Raw genomic sequence first — 14,106 nt, forward strand, 5'->3', positions numbered from 1 at the left:
AAAAATGAACACAAATTGTATATTACTTTGAAAATATCTAATGTATAATTTAATATTTTTATTTATAAAAAAATATTCTTTTTTTTTTTTTGCAAAGGTTTGCTAATTTAAATGTCTGTATTTCAATATTTTTATTTATTTTTATTTAAACTTTATTGGATTATTTATGCATAAGTTTGATTATTAATTTTTCATGTGATTATTATGTTTTTATATATTTTGTAGTTATTTATGGTTGTTATATTTTAATTAATAAAATATAATTAAAATATTGTGATATATTTATATACAGTGAATTAAAAAAACAATTAACAATTAAATCAAGTTTGTAATGAGAGTTATATTTTTTATTGTTTTTTTTTTTAATTATAGAGATACATACAAAGAATTAATAGAATGGAGAATAAAAAATGAATGAATTCTAGAAACGACACATCATATTATTGAATGATGTGGCAAAATTAGTGTTACTTGACATATAAGATGTGATATGTCAATATAATATTTTGGGAGATTTATTTTAATATATTATATTAATATTGATAGGAATTTATTGCAAATCAAAATTAGATAATACCTTGTAGAAAGTAAGAATCCATTCATCATCAAATATCACGTTTTAAAATTAAAACCCATGAATTTTTATTTTTTTTTTAGTTTCTTGGTTTTATGGCAAATTTGATCCTGTCACGTAATTCTATTTTGCCGAGAGAAACCACATATTCCATAATTGTCTTTATCTATAGAGGTGTAAGAGCATCTCCAACGGTGAACTCAATATGGATTCATTAAATGGGGTCCACCATGTCACATGATTTTGAAATAACTTATTCATTTTGTTTACTAATTCATGGGTTCATTAGACAGGGTCACCACTAACTGGAATATATTTATTATTATATGTAAGTTAATTATAAAAAAAGGTAACTGCGATGAAGTATTGTTCCTTCTTTACGGTACACCTTGGCACGGTGAACTCACCAAAAACTAAATTTTACATTATTACACACTAGCGCACGAACGCATTTACGTACCGTTGGAGATGCTCTAAGACATTGAAAAGTTATTTTAAGAATCAAATATTTTTACTAATTTATTTTTGGAGAGAAAGTTATTTTATAATTTTATTGTAATATTTATTATATATTGTAGAAAAAGATGTAAATTTATAAAGAAATGATTAATTAGTAGAAAGAGAATACTATATTTAGAAACGGATTAGTATGTTGGTATTAGTTTTGACGTGTTTGTCATCTGTGGCACGAGTTCAACACCATTTTACTTTTTCTATGGGCAAATTCATTTTACTTAATAACTTTAATTTCTTGTGAAAAAAAATTACTTTAATTTCTTGTGAAAAAAATTACTTTAATTCCATTTGTAATATTATGTTTAGGCATTCGTTGGATAAAAGCAATTACTTGTTGTTACTTCAGTTTTATTTTAACTTAAATATCAACATATTTGTACTTAAGTCAAAAAATATATGTGTAATTATGTTTTTAGATATAGTCGTCCACATTCCCTCAACTCAATTTTTCAAATATTAATGTGAAAATGCAATATGTATATAACTAAACAAAAAATGTCTCTTTTTATATAAAATTAATTATAGAGAATTCAATTTTTAAATTGAACAAGTGATAATTAAGATACAAAAGAAGATAATTTTCTTTTCTCCAAACAAATGATAATATATATATATATATATATATATATATATATATATATATATATATACCATTGAAATGAAAATATAATTAAAAATAACGTTTAATTTTATTTTAGAGATAAAAAAACAAAACATAAATAAAAAGAGTAATTAAAATAGTATTAACAAACTTTTGTTGTATTTATTATTGATTTATTTAATTTGTTATGCAATGCGAGCATATATAAGTCATGGTTGCCATAATACATTATTTTTACAATTGCCGAGTTTAGGACAAGTCATGTACTTAATTCCAGATTGATCTAAGCACATCCTTATTTCAAGTAACTCATTATTCACACAATGAATTTGAGGAATAGCACCAATGTGATTCGTTATGGCCCTACGAATGTCATTTGTAGGATACCAGACGTTAGTACGTGGAGAAATACCTTGTTGTTTAAGAATATCGAAAATATCATATCTACTCCAAATATTTTGTGCCAACTCAAAATATTGAGTTTGGTTAAACATGTTGGAAGAACATACTCCATGCTTGTTCCACTCATAAGCCCAAAAAAGTTCATTTGATTGTCCCTTTAAATTTGGCCAAGAGAGATTTAGTTGAGCTTCTAATGTACTAATCTGATTAAATAAGAAATAATGTTATATATTGCAGAGTAAATAATAATAAAGAATAAACAAAAAAATTATTATTCTAGATATATATAGAAAAAGGAGGAGCAACTTATGCTCAAATAGTTACTCTCATTTCATAACATTGTATTGAATAATATTTTTTTCAAAATCCGCCGTTGGGTTGAAAGTTAATGTCGTATAGATCATTGAATGAGTGGAACTATTTGAGTGTAATATAATATTTTTATATATACAATACTCACCATTGCCTTGTTGAATGATTGAAGGTGTGGGTCTTTCGTAACACATTTGGATGACTGAAGCGACGTCTGATTAGAAGGCCACAATCCGTGAATTGTGAACTTTCCTTGTGGTATTGTAGGACAAGGGTTACTTCTACAAAACGTGGGTGGCCATTGTTCTGCCATTTTGAAAAACTGATATGAAGCAAGACATGGAAGTAGAAAGGTAAAATATATGAACAATATCATAACAAGTACTTTCATGGCTACACTTTCTTTCATTTCTAACAATGAGAGCTATGTGTTAATTAATTGATTGACATTCAAATAATTGTATGGTATATATAGATAAAAGTTCATATACATGAATACATTCTTTGTATGTTGATGTGGACAAAAAATATAGTAGCATGATATCAAAATACTTTTTATTTACTAGTACAAAAGTATTAAAAATTATAAAAACAATTCACATGCTTCTTCACATGTTGCTTTACACCATCTAGGAATAAACAAGTCACAAAAGCTAACACACCATTATGCATTTAAAACATTTAAAACATGCAAGGAATGGGATAAGGAATGGGTAGTATTTCTTAGTAGCCTAAAAAAAATCTGACTCATTATACACAAATACTTTGGAAGCATAGCACATCTAATACAACTTAAATTACATTCTTAATTAGCAATCTTAAACTTTCTTTTAAAATTCAGTTCTTAAAATTTCTATTAGTGACTACTTGTTTTGTGTATAATAGTTAATTTAAATTTTTTATCATTGACAACTTATTTCATGTATAATAGTTATTTTAAATTTTTTATCAGCGAGGGACAAACTTGTCTTGTGTATTGTGATACCATAAACCCTAAAATAACATTATAATAATTTTAGCAACAAAAAAAAAGTTGTCTCAAAATTAATGTCATTTATAATTTTCAATGCAATTTTAATTATTATTTTTCTTATACTACCCTTCAATATTTACTATATACACAACTTCTAAAATATTATTATAAGTTGCATTAATAATAGTGAAATATCCACCAATAATTGAGATGGATAATTTGATAAAATGACTTCTATTTATGTTCTAATTATTATATTTTTTAATATATAGGTAAAAACTTTAAACAACATTTATTATAACACATATGAAATACATTTTTCAACATAAAATTATTGACTTTTATTTTCATGTTGAAAGTATGATAATTTCTTTGTTTCATGTTGAATATGATTTTTTTTTATATAAAAAATGTCGTGCTATTTAATATTGCTATTATATAGAATAGTCATAAAGCTTATTAGTATAAAAAAAATATAGTTATAGAATTACTAGAATTTAAGTATTTTTTAATAACACTACTAGGATTTAGGTTGAACTTTAATTCTCAAGAAGACAATATTTATATATCATCTTTCGCATAGAGATAGAGATAATTGTAGCAGTTTCTTTTTTACTCAATTGTAACAGTTCTTAACTATAAAAAGATACAAAAAATTATTATTGACGGAAAACATGTTTTTTCTCTCTTTAGTCCTCTTTCTGTTGGGGTTCATATATTGTGAGTGCTATTTATCTCATATGATATGATTTTTTTTTATTTTGTTGAGATTTTTCTCCTTGATTTTACATAAAAATCATAAATAATCATATTTAATTAAATTCTTTTAATTGAATATAAACTATTAATTAAATTAAATTATATTATATTTAATTTAATTAATTGTCAATCCTCGTTTATTTAATCAAATCATATTCAATTAAATAAATTATAAATTTATTATTGTATTAAATCATATTTAATATTATTAATATTTAATTAAATCAATTTTTATTTAATTTAATCATTTGTTCCGCAATTAATACTCTATGTGTGTGATCCTTATAGATTCTCACTTAAATGGTTATATATTATATGTTATATAGTTTAAATAATATAAAATATTATAAACAATCATTAATATCAAACAATGCATCATAACTATTCAAATCACACAAAATTAATGATACGATTTAAACTTTATTGCGACAACTATTTAGTGTATAGTAATTGTCTCTTTGTTTAAATGTATAATTGAACGTAAGTCAATGTGTGTGTCGTACTTACAAAGTCCAATTATTTATTCATATGTACCATTTTCATAGAAGGTCAATTCAATATAAATATTACTCCTAATATTTATGTGTCCGTCAAAAAGCCATACCAAAATACTTTGTAGCTTATATGTATAAGTTGTTTAAATGCAATCTTTTTAGCGGATCTCCTTCCCCTTGAAGGAAACACCACATAAAGCAAAATCAACACAAAAGAGCAAAATCAACAAAATAAATTTATAAAAACTAGAGAAGAGAAAATTAGATGATTTATTTTCTTATTGATTAATATAAAACAAGAACTACTCAATTATTTAATAAGTTTAGTTGATAGCACAAGACTTCTAACAAATTTACAACAACAAAAAATTAAATTACAGTAAAAAAATTTATTATTTTTCTTTATCTTTAATAGATCACTTAATTTTCAAAATCTTTTCATTTTAAGTGATAGCTATTTATTTAATAGTAGAAAGACGGGCATCGATTTGTCTATTATATTTCGTTGTGTAGATATAGTATATTTTATTGTATGCTATATATATATATATATATATATATATATATATATATATATATCTTTTTTTAATTTCCTTTATTTCAGTTTTATAATATTTAAATTAAATAACTTTATCTAAATTTCAGTGTTAATATTCATGTGTTTTTAAATTAGAATTTCGAAAAGAATGTGTACAAAAAACCAAATTCTTAGGAAAAGAGTGTTTCTAAAAAATTAAGAGTTAAATATACTTTTAGTTCTCATAAAATTTCAACTTAATTTTTGTAAAATAAAAATATAATTTTTAATTCATGTAAAATTATCATGAATGCGGTTTTAATCTTTACAAAACTATCACGCATATAATTTTAGCCTTATTATTAAGATATATTTTTTAATGAATTTTTTCTGACATGTCATCTTGTTGTTTAAAAATTTAGTGAATTATCTAGTTTTTTGAGCTCAATGTTAATACAATGTATAGAAATTGATTTTTAAGCTCAATATATTTTTTGTAAAAACTAGATAAATTTTTATTTTATAATATTAAAAAAATTTATAAGGACTAAAAACATTTTAACTTAAAAATCAATTTAATAAGAGATTACAGTCATTTGAAATTTGGAAAAAACCAAATTCAAGGGGGGTAACTTTATCCAAAAAAGAATATTATTCCAAATTCAGAAGATACCTTTATCTATATTCTATATTATTAATAAAGGGATATGTTTTGGTGTGGCCTATGGAGTACCACTTTTATCCTTAACGGTTTTTTTCTTTTAAAACTACTCAATAAGATGTTTCAGTTTTATAACTTCGACAGAGGTCACCTTTTAACAACAAAAGCTCTCACCGAATTATTCTTTGCATTTGTACTTAAGTTTCTGCAATATTGTTACGATAAATTAAATGTTGATATGGAAAACAGACATTATAAAACCAAGGAGGACAAAAAAAGAGTACGAACCTGCAAGAGAAGCAGAATAAAGGATGGCTATAAAATGTTGTTTGCATGGTCAGATCCTTGACTTACACACTCTGTTTGAATTTAAGGGGTAATCTAATTTAATATATTAAAGAAATACATAAAGCATGATAGACTAACAGTGTCAAAGCTCAACAATTTGTATGTCACAATTTCAAAACCTTGATAAACAATAAGATCATATTAAATAAACATTATTAAAAATGATCAGATTTCGTTTTATGCATTCTCTTTTTACCACTCTGTTTTACCCTAAAGGTCACTTTGGAACTTTCATTTTAACAACACATTTTACCTTGTACTTTCCTTCATCTATCCAATTGTATTCTGCCGCGTCAGTTTATATTTTACAAACAACATTACTTTGTGTGCTCAATACTTGTTCAGTTTATATTAAGCACACGGAGAAATGTTTGTGAAACAAAAATGACTTGAAAGAAAGTATGAGGTAAAATGCTTTGTAGAAATTATACGATGGAAGTGAACAATATATAGATAGAAGTAGAACGGTTTTATATCCAAATCTCAAACAGAAGAAGGCCAAAGAGATGCTGGTCATCTCTGTTGCCTAGATTATAAGCTATATATATATTTCACCTCAGCAAAAAAGCAAAAAAGTTGATGTGTACGCCTCTTTTAAAAAATTCTTGTGATTTTATGTTTCACTTTCATTTTCCTTTATTTAGTTTTTAAATAATTTTTCTCTTTTTTAATCTCTCTTATTCATAATTTTTTAATGGCTTCCTCCAATAGTTTCTTCTTTCCTCTTGTGTACGCCTGAATCAATCTCTGCTTCTATTTGTCCCTCTGCGGTAACTCTTCGAAATCGCCGACTCTACTCCAAAGATACTCAAACCGACTCTGCTCCAAAGATACCCCAAAAGAGGTATAAGTTTGATCGTTGCAACAAAAAATTTATTTTTCTTTGTCCATTTCTGATTTTGCTGCTTCTCAGATTCTGTCCGTCATAAATTCAATTAGGTTCTATGCAATCTTTGAAATCAATTTGACTCATAGTGACTTAATGCTATAACAAGGTATATTTATACATCAACATTTTTTTCTTCACTCTCTCGTTGTCTAATGCTATAACAAGGTATATTTATACATCAACATTTTTTTTTTCACTCTCTTGTTGTCACCTCATACTAATTCTTCCGCATATGTAAATGTTGGTTGGTATGACCTCGAAATAATCGGAATGTATCAGTTCTTTAAGAAATTAAATCAATTTCATACACACAGCGGAATTAAATTGCGGCATACAAGATTAGCAATTGCAAGTAGATGGATAAGAGATTAACCAAGATGCATGCAAGTCAAATTATCAGTTTAAACAATATTACCTAACACAAAATATGTTTAACATGCATCTAATATTAATCACACATACAAATATTGCAAGATAGAAAATTAAAGGAGTTAAGGGTTAGAGAAGATTGCACCAAGAATTTATCCTGGTTCAGTTGTCAACGAGACAACCTACATCCAGTCCTGACAATCCAATCGGATTTCAGATTTTCTTCTCCAATAGAAAGAATCAATTACAGATTGTCCAGTTTCATCCCCGAAACCTATCTATCTTAATGATCTCTTTCCTATTGATCACCCTCTGATCCTTGCAGACACTCAGCAGTCTAACACAGAATCAAAGTACGACTCTTTCTTGTTGAGCTCTCTCACCCAAGAAAGTAGCCACCAGTTTCAAGCTGGCTTTCTCGCTTTCGTTCCTTTTCAAAGTATTATTACAAACTGAATAAAGGAAGAACAAAAAGAAGTCTTCAATCTTGATCAATGTGACTTCTCACGAATCTGGATATTCAAGGATTGTTCATGAGAACTTTGTCTTTTCTCTCAAGATTACTTTTCCAGCTCTCTCATTGATTGTTGATATAATCTTTTTGGCTGTGATCTAAAAAACAATCTCAGTGTGTTAACAATGTGTTGTTTTTTCAGTGATTATGTTAAGACTTATATGCATCGATTTCGTAATCGATTGCAACTGTTATGTTCAAAGTAAAACACATACCAATCGATTTCGTAATCGATTTATTTAGTCTTCATAATCGATTAACAAATACTCAGAATCGATTTGGCCACAAGCTCAGAGTTCACTGTGATTTCAAAAAGTTCTTTCAATCGATTTTCCAATCGATTGTGTTTAAGTCATTGACTCAGCTATTTTGATGTTAATCGACGTGCCAATCGATTTGTATGTATTTGCCTGAAAAATTCTTACCTGGCGTTTAGTTCAATCGATTGCCCAATAGATTGCAACCAAACTTAACTTGATTGAAATTTCACACAATAGATTGTCCAATCGATTGTGTTTGTCATAGGGAAAGTTATTTTGCAAATTGTATTTAAGCAATCGATTACCCTCAAAACTGGGGTGTCACTGTGACTTGTACAATCGATTTTCCAATCGATTTATTTCAATCAGGTTTACTTTGTGAAATGTATAATCGATTTGTCAATCGATTAGCCTGTAAAACAGGGTGCCACTGACTTGTGCAGTTTTCATTTCTAATTTAGTCAGTCGATTGCCCAATCGATTATACCATCACAAACAGTTGTGTTTCCTTACACCCTTGTTATGAAATCGATTTCCCAATCGATTTACTCAATCAAAAATCAACTTTTGTTGATTTCTTGTGTTCCAAGCAATATGTTCCAAGTGTGTAGGATTGGATTGTTGTTCCTGAAATCTTGCTCAATTCAAATATTAGATTTATCATATGATGTATGAACATTGTATGTTTGTTAATTATGTCAAAATTTGGATTCAAAGGACTAAAGTCCAACAGTAAACATTTTTCACCTCAACCAAAAAGCACATGTGTACGTCTTCATAGAGAGTTTCGTTCTCTAAATAGATTTTTCTCTCTTTTAATCTCTTTAATCCCTAATTTTTTTGTCTTATTTTGACAAAATTTTAAATCAGATATATTATAATTTTAATTTACAAACATTCAAACTATTTTTAATATTAATAGAATAATCATAATCATTAACATTTTGGTTTCAAAACCGAAATCCAAAATTTATAATAATTTGGTTACAAAATATTAATTGTCAAACAATATAAGTATACATCAAATACAAATAATTGTAAATGAATTACTTTAATTTCATGTCAATTACCACTATAAAATAATAAATTTAATCTATTATATATATTTAAAACAGACTCCTGCCACCTCACGATATTTCTTCAAGTAGCAAATATTTCTCACCTCAGCCAAAAAATTGATGTGTACATCTTCATAGAGAGTTTCCTCTATTCAATTTCTAGCTTTTTTTCACAAATTCTATAAACCATAACTATCTTATACTATCTCCTATTTAAATATTATTTTATAATGTCTACTCAAAATTTTATAAATTAATTTCACATTATTATTTCATAACGTTTGTTCAACATCTTTCACATTAATTCCACATTATTTTAAAAAATCAATATGAAGTTTTATGTCTCAATTGTCATATGATTATTGATATAGTAGTTATATCAATAATATATATTCAATTTTATCAATATAATTTATAAAAGAGAAGTACCAACAATAATATATATGTAGCTTTATATTAATAATATATATTCAATTTTATCAATCTAGTTTATAGAACAGAAGTACCCAATATAATATATATTTAGCTTTATATGAGTGTTATTATTGTGTCTTCGAGAGAAAATTGTTTTGACGTATATTATTCTACTTCTTCAAACAATCTCTACAATTAGTGGCTTGCAACCCAATTATTTTCAAAGAAGTAGATATAGTTGGAAAATTCTTATTATATTATTATTATTATTATTATTATTATTATTATTATTATTATTATTGTTGTTGTTATTATTTAGTATCTAATATTATGTATAATTATTAATGTGTCATGAGTTACAAATTAAAGTACAATCAATATATGATTTTCTACATACAAAACTAAAATGGACTAACCAATCATTCTGATCTGTTTTAATTGATCTCATCTACGACATGAAAATATATTGACTACTCAAAAGACAAAGAAGATTGTTCATATTCAGCTTTATATGAGTGTTATTATTGTGTCTTCGGGAGAAAACTATTTACAATTTATAGATAAAAGAATAATATTTAATATTTAAATTAAAAAAGTATTTGCTGTTTTTTTACGGAGATGTTTTATGCTGTTAATTTTTTAAAAAATACTACCAATTTGAAGTTTCTACATCTATTTTACTTCTACTCAACCGTACATATGAGTTGTTTGTGAAAATTCTCAAGTCATGATGTATAGAAGTTTCATACTCAAAATATTGGAATTTAGATTTGTCATTTCTTTGACAAAATTAGAATGAAATGAATACCAAATGTCAAAATCATTTTTATATTTTTTTTAAAATATTTTGAAAAAAAAATTAAATTTGACAATACAATAAAAGAGCATGACTAATTTGATTTTGCGGTAGATAATTACATATATTAATATTTATTAAAACACTTTTAATATTTTTAACACTAAATACAATTTATAAATTTTGTTTGTAGGATAATAATCACTAGGGACTTTTAATACTAAATATATGAATTAGTTGCAATTACGCTCTACAAAATGTTTTACATATTCTCAAATGTGTGTTTGTCAATTCATATATAATAATTACCCATTCACAATACTACTAATATGTTAAAGTCTATATATCCCGTGCAACGCGCAAGTTATATTCTAGTTTAATTAATTTCAGTAAAATTGACTAAAATTTAAAGAGACATTACTTTGTCCATCATTTATAAATATTTATAGGCTAAATTACATCCGTGGTCCTTTAACTTAATTTCAGGTAACGTTGTAGTCCTTTATCTTTTTTTTTTTCCAACTTGGTCTTTTATTTTAATTTTAAGTGACAATTTGATATTTTATGTTTTAAAATTTCAACAATGATATCCTTTTTTATACAAAAATTCAAAAAAACATTCAATCAAAACTCATAAAATTAATTATATTCTTCAATATAATATAAATTTCATCAAATTCGGAACGCAAATCTTCAAATAAACTCATATTTTCATACTTTATTTGATATTTTTATGAATAAAGGACTCAATCGGGAAAACAAAAAATATAAAGGACTAAAACGTTACCTGAAATTAAGTTAAGGGACCACGGATGTAATTTAGCCATATATATATATATTCAAAGTAGAAAATCAAATACAAATATATTTTTGTTCTCTTTGCAAAACAAATTCATATAGACTATACTTTTCTTGAACATGTTAAGTTTTAGTTCGCATATGTATTGTCTACACTATATAAAGTGAGAATGAACCAATCTCTTTAGACATCATTTTATTGGATGAAAAGGTATACAATCACAATGATTGAATATTGTTATTTGCATTCAATTTCGTGTGGATGTATATATCAACTTTGTTTTCATATTTTATTTTATTGAAAATCAAGTATATTCAAAGCTTTTTGAATGATCAACTTTAAAATTATTTGACTTTAATTCACATAAAACACATTTGCATGCAACAAAGAAATAACTTCTCTTATATTTCAAAAATAGTATCCAAGAAGGTGATATATACAATAAATCTAAAAATATCACCAACAAATAGTTCTTACAGACTTATCGTAGAAACAAAGAAGACATTGTTTTTTTACAACAACTATTGTAACCAAAATCCAAGACCAAAAAATTACGATTCAAAACCATTACTTTGAGTTTACTTCCTTCAAATCACTAGCACAAAGATTGAGAGATAAAGTAAATCTAACAGGTAATAATTCTTTCAATACGAAATTCAACTTCTAAACTATCAAAGAAACATAATTTGATACTAACTATTTTTTTGGATTGCGGACATCATTGGAACATTGCATGTTGTTGGACATGAAGAGAAAGTTTGTGTTGTTGACAAGCCTACAAAAACACTCATACTAGAATCATTGTAGATGAGGATAACTAGGAACCCAAGTCACCGCAACCAACAAAGTCCAACTCAAACGACGAAGGGGATATAAAATAAAAATGTAAAATACATGAAGAAGCAAAGTATGGAGATGAGGATAATGACAAGGACAATGATGACAATCCATTATCCAAACAAAAAATCAAGGTACAACAGAGCAATAAAAACATTCACATATCATCATTAGATGAAGTGACAATCAAGACAATAGTTACATCCTCTGACGAAGAGTTTGTCCTTCTACATAACTTAAAAAGATAATCAAAAAGAATAAACCAAATGAAAAAAAATCGAGGTCTGATTAATCCAAAAAAATAAAAAATAAAAATAAAAATGAAAAACTTAAGATCGGAAATAAAATATGAATGTATTTTCAACTATTTCACTTTAATCATTTTTAGTTTCAGCAATAAAGTAATACATTTTATAACTCAATTGTATATACAATTGAGTGTATCTCTTAATTTCAATTATCAAATAAATTACTTCAACATTTAGCATATCCATCGATTTCAATATTAATATATTACTTTATTTATTCAAGTCATTTGTCTAACTTCTCTTCTATAAATTATATTAGTGCAATTATATATATATATATATATATATTATTGATATGACTATTAAATTTTAGATCATTAGACAATTAAAACATAAAATTTGATATTAATTTTTTTTAAATCTACTTAAATTAAATAAATATAAATATACTCGCGTAACTTGCGAGTTAGCATCTAGTTTAATATTCTTTCTGAAATAGAAATCTAAACTCAATTAATGTGACGTTGTATTATCGATTGTGTAGTTTATAAGTCATGAATTAAATAAGTAATGTAGTTCGACTATAAAAGTTGATATAATTACAATATTTTGATATTTTATGGAAGAAAAAAAAACATAACTCCACTATATTTTATATGATAATATATTTATATTCTATTTTATATCAAAATTTATATTTCAATACCATTACTCTTTTAGTATTTAAGTAGATCTACATGCAATCATTATTTATGTATGACTATATCTTTTACATGTGTAATACACAGAAAAATAATGTTTGAAGATTGATATTTTCAAACATACAAAAAATTTCTTTATGAAAATGTCACAATGAAATTAATAATAATAATTTTTGTATCTGCTAAAATTTGGACGAACAAAATTCTTCAACAACTATTTCCAACGAATTACATAATAATTAATGAAACAAAAGATTTAAAAAAGTAAAATAGGTAACTAAGCCGACTATACTTTTGAAATGAAAATGTTAGTTTAAGATTGAAATCAATTTTATACAAATATTTTTTTACATTAGTATTTAATAAATATTCAATTTCTTCGATCCAATATCTCAAAAAATGACTGAATATGTATCACTAATAATATTTATTTGAGACAATTGTTTGCCCTTAAATATAAGATCATTTTTTGAAATATATCTTTTATTATTGCTACGTAACTATTTTGAAATATCAAAAGTTAACATTGAATGTTTTTATATACAAAGAATAATTTAGTAATATTCCTATACAAATTATACTCCTATGTAACAAAATATAAGCATAGATTAAAGAAAATTCATGTATTAGTATCTGGTATAATTTTAAATTAAATATATTAATTTTTTTTACTTGCCAACTGTTTATTACGCAATAACTTTTTTATTTATTAAAATTATACATTAATTATACTTAAGAATTCTTCTTAATAGATGTGTGAAAAAAAAATTATTAAATACTTATTTATCTCACAATGAGTGTCGTCTGAGGTTTTTCTATATATATTAAGAAATATAATAATTAAAATAAAATAAAAAATCATTTTACAAAACTACTAATTTTGACTATTGATATATTTTTCATTATTATTAATATAAAATATATTAATATTTTGGACGTTATGGATATAATAATTATTGAAGAGTATATAAAAGAAATTAATCAAAATTGTATTAAAAATTATAAATAAAATTATTTTATTTATTTTTATTAAAATAATATTCAAAACATTGCGTGAGACTTGG

The 14,106-nt window shown here is 25.0% G+C and overlaps 2 protein-coding genes across 2 annotated transcripts in view; one reads left to right on the forward strand and one right to left on the reverse strand.

Moving 5' to 3' along the window:
- Positions 1-1,900: 1,900 nt before the first annotated feature.
- On the reverse strand, positions 1,901-2,718 carry LOC140920640 (ribonuclease S-7-like). Its single transcript, XM_073369438.1, has 2 exons — positions 2,554-2,718; positions 1,901-2,296 (listed from the first exon to the last, which is right to left on the reverse strand). The coding sequence occupies exons 1-2, from the start codon at positions 2,716-2,718 to the stop codon at positions 1,901-1,903; spliced, it is 561 nt and encodes a 186-aa protein (XP_073225539.1).
- A 26-nt stretch (positions 2,719-2,744) lies between these two features.
- The window catches only part of LOC101497316 (triosephosphate isomerase, chloroplastic-like), a 16,758-nt gene continuing 5,396 nt past the window's right edge, over positions 2,745-14,106 (forward strand). The window contains exon 1 of the mRNA XM_073369439.1: positions 2,745-2,758. Within this exon, the coding sequence (XP_073225540.1) occupies positions 2,745-2,758 (14 nt within the window). The remainder of the gene's footprint in view (positions 2,759-14,106) is intronic.

Source organism: Cicer arietinum, chromosome 6 (assembly GCF_000331145.2).
Source record: "Cicer arietinum cultivar CDC Frontier isolate Library 1 chromosome 6, Cicar.CDCFrontier_v2.0, whole genome shotgun sequence".
Classification (NCBI taxonomy): domain Eukaryota; kingdom Viridiplantae; phylum Streptophyta; class Magnoliopsida; order Fabales; family Fabaceae; genus Cicer; species Cicer arietinum.

Bases quoted from the DNA above. Each gene is read 5' to 3' on its own strand.
- LOC140920640 (XM_073369438.1), bottom strand. From the start codon at position 2,718: ATGGCAGAACAATGGCCACCCACGTTTTGTAGAAGTAACCCTTGTCCT. The intron at 2,297-2,553 runs GTGAGTATTGTA...TTATTTAATCAG, and splicing joins AATCATTCAACAAGGCAATG to ATTAGTACATTAGAAGCTCA.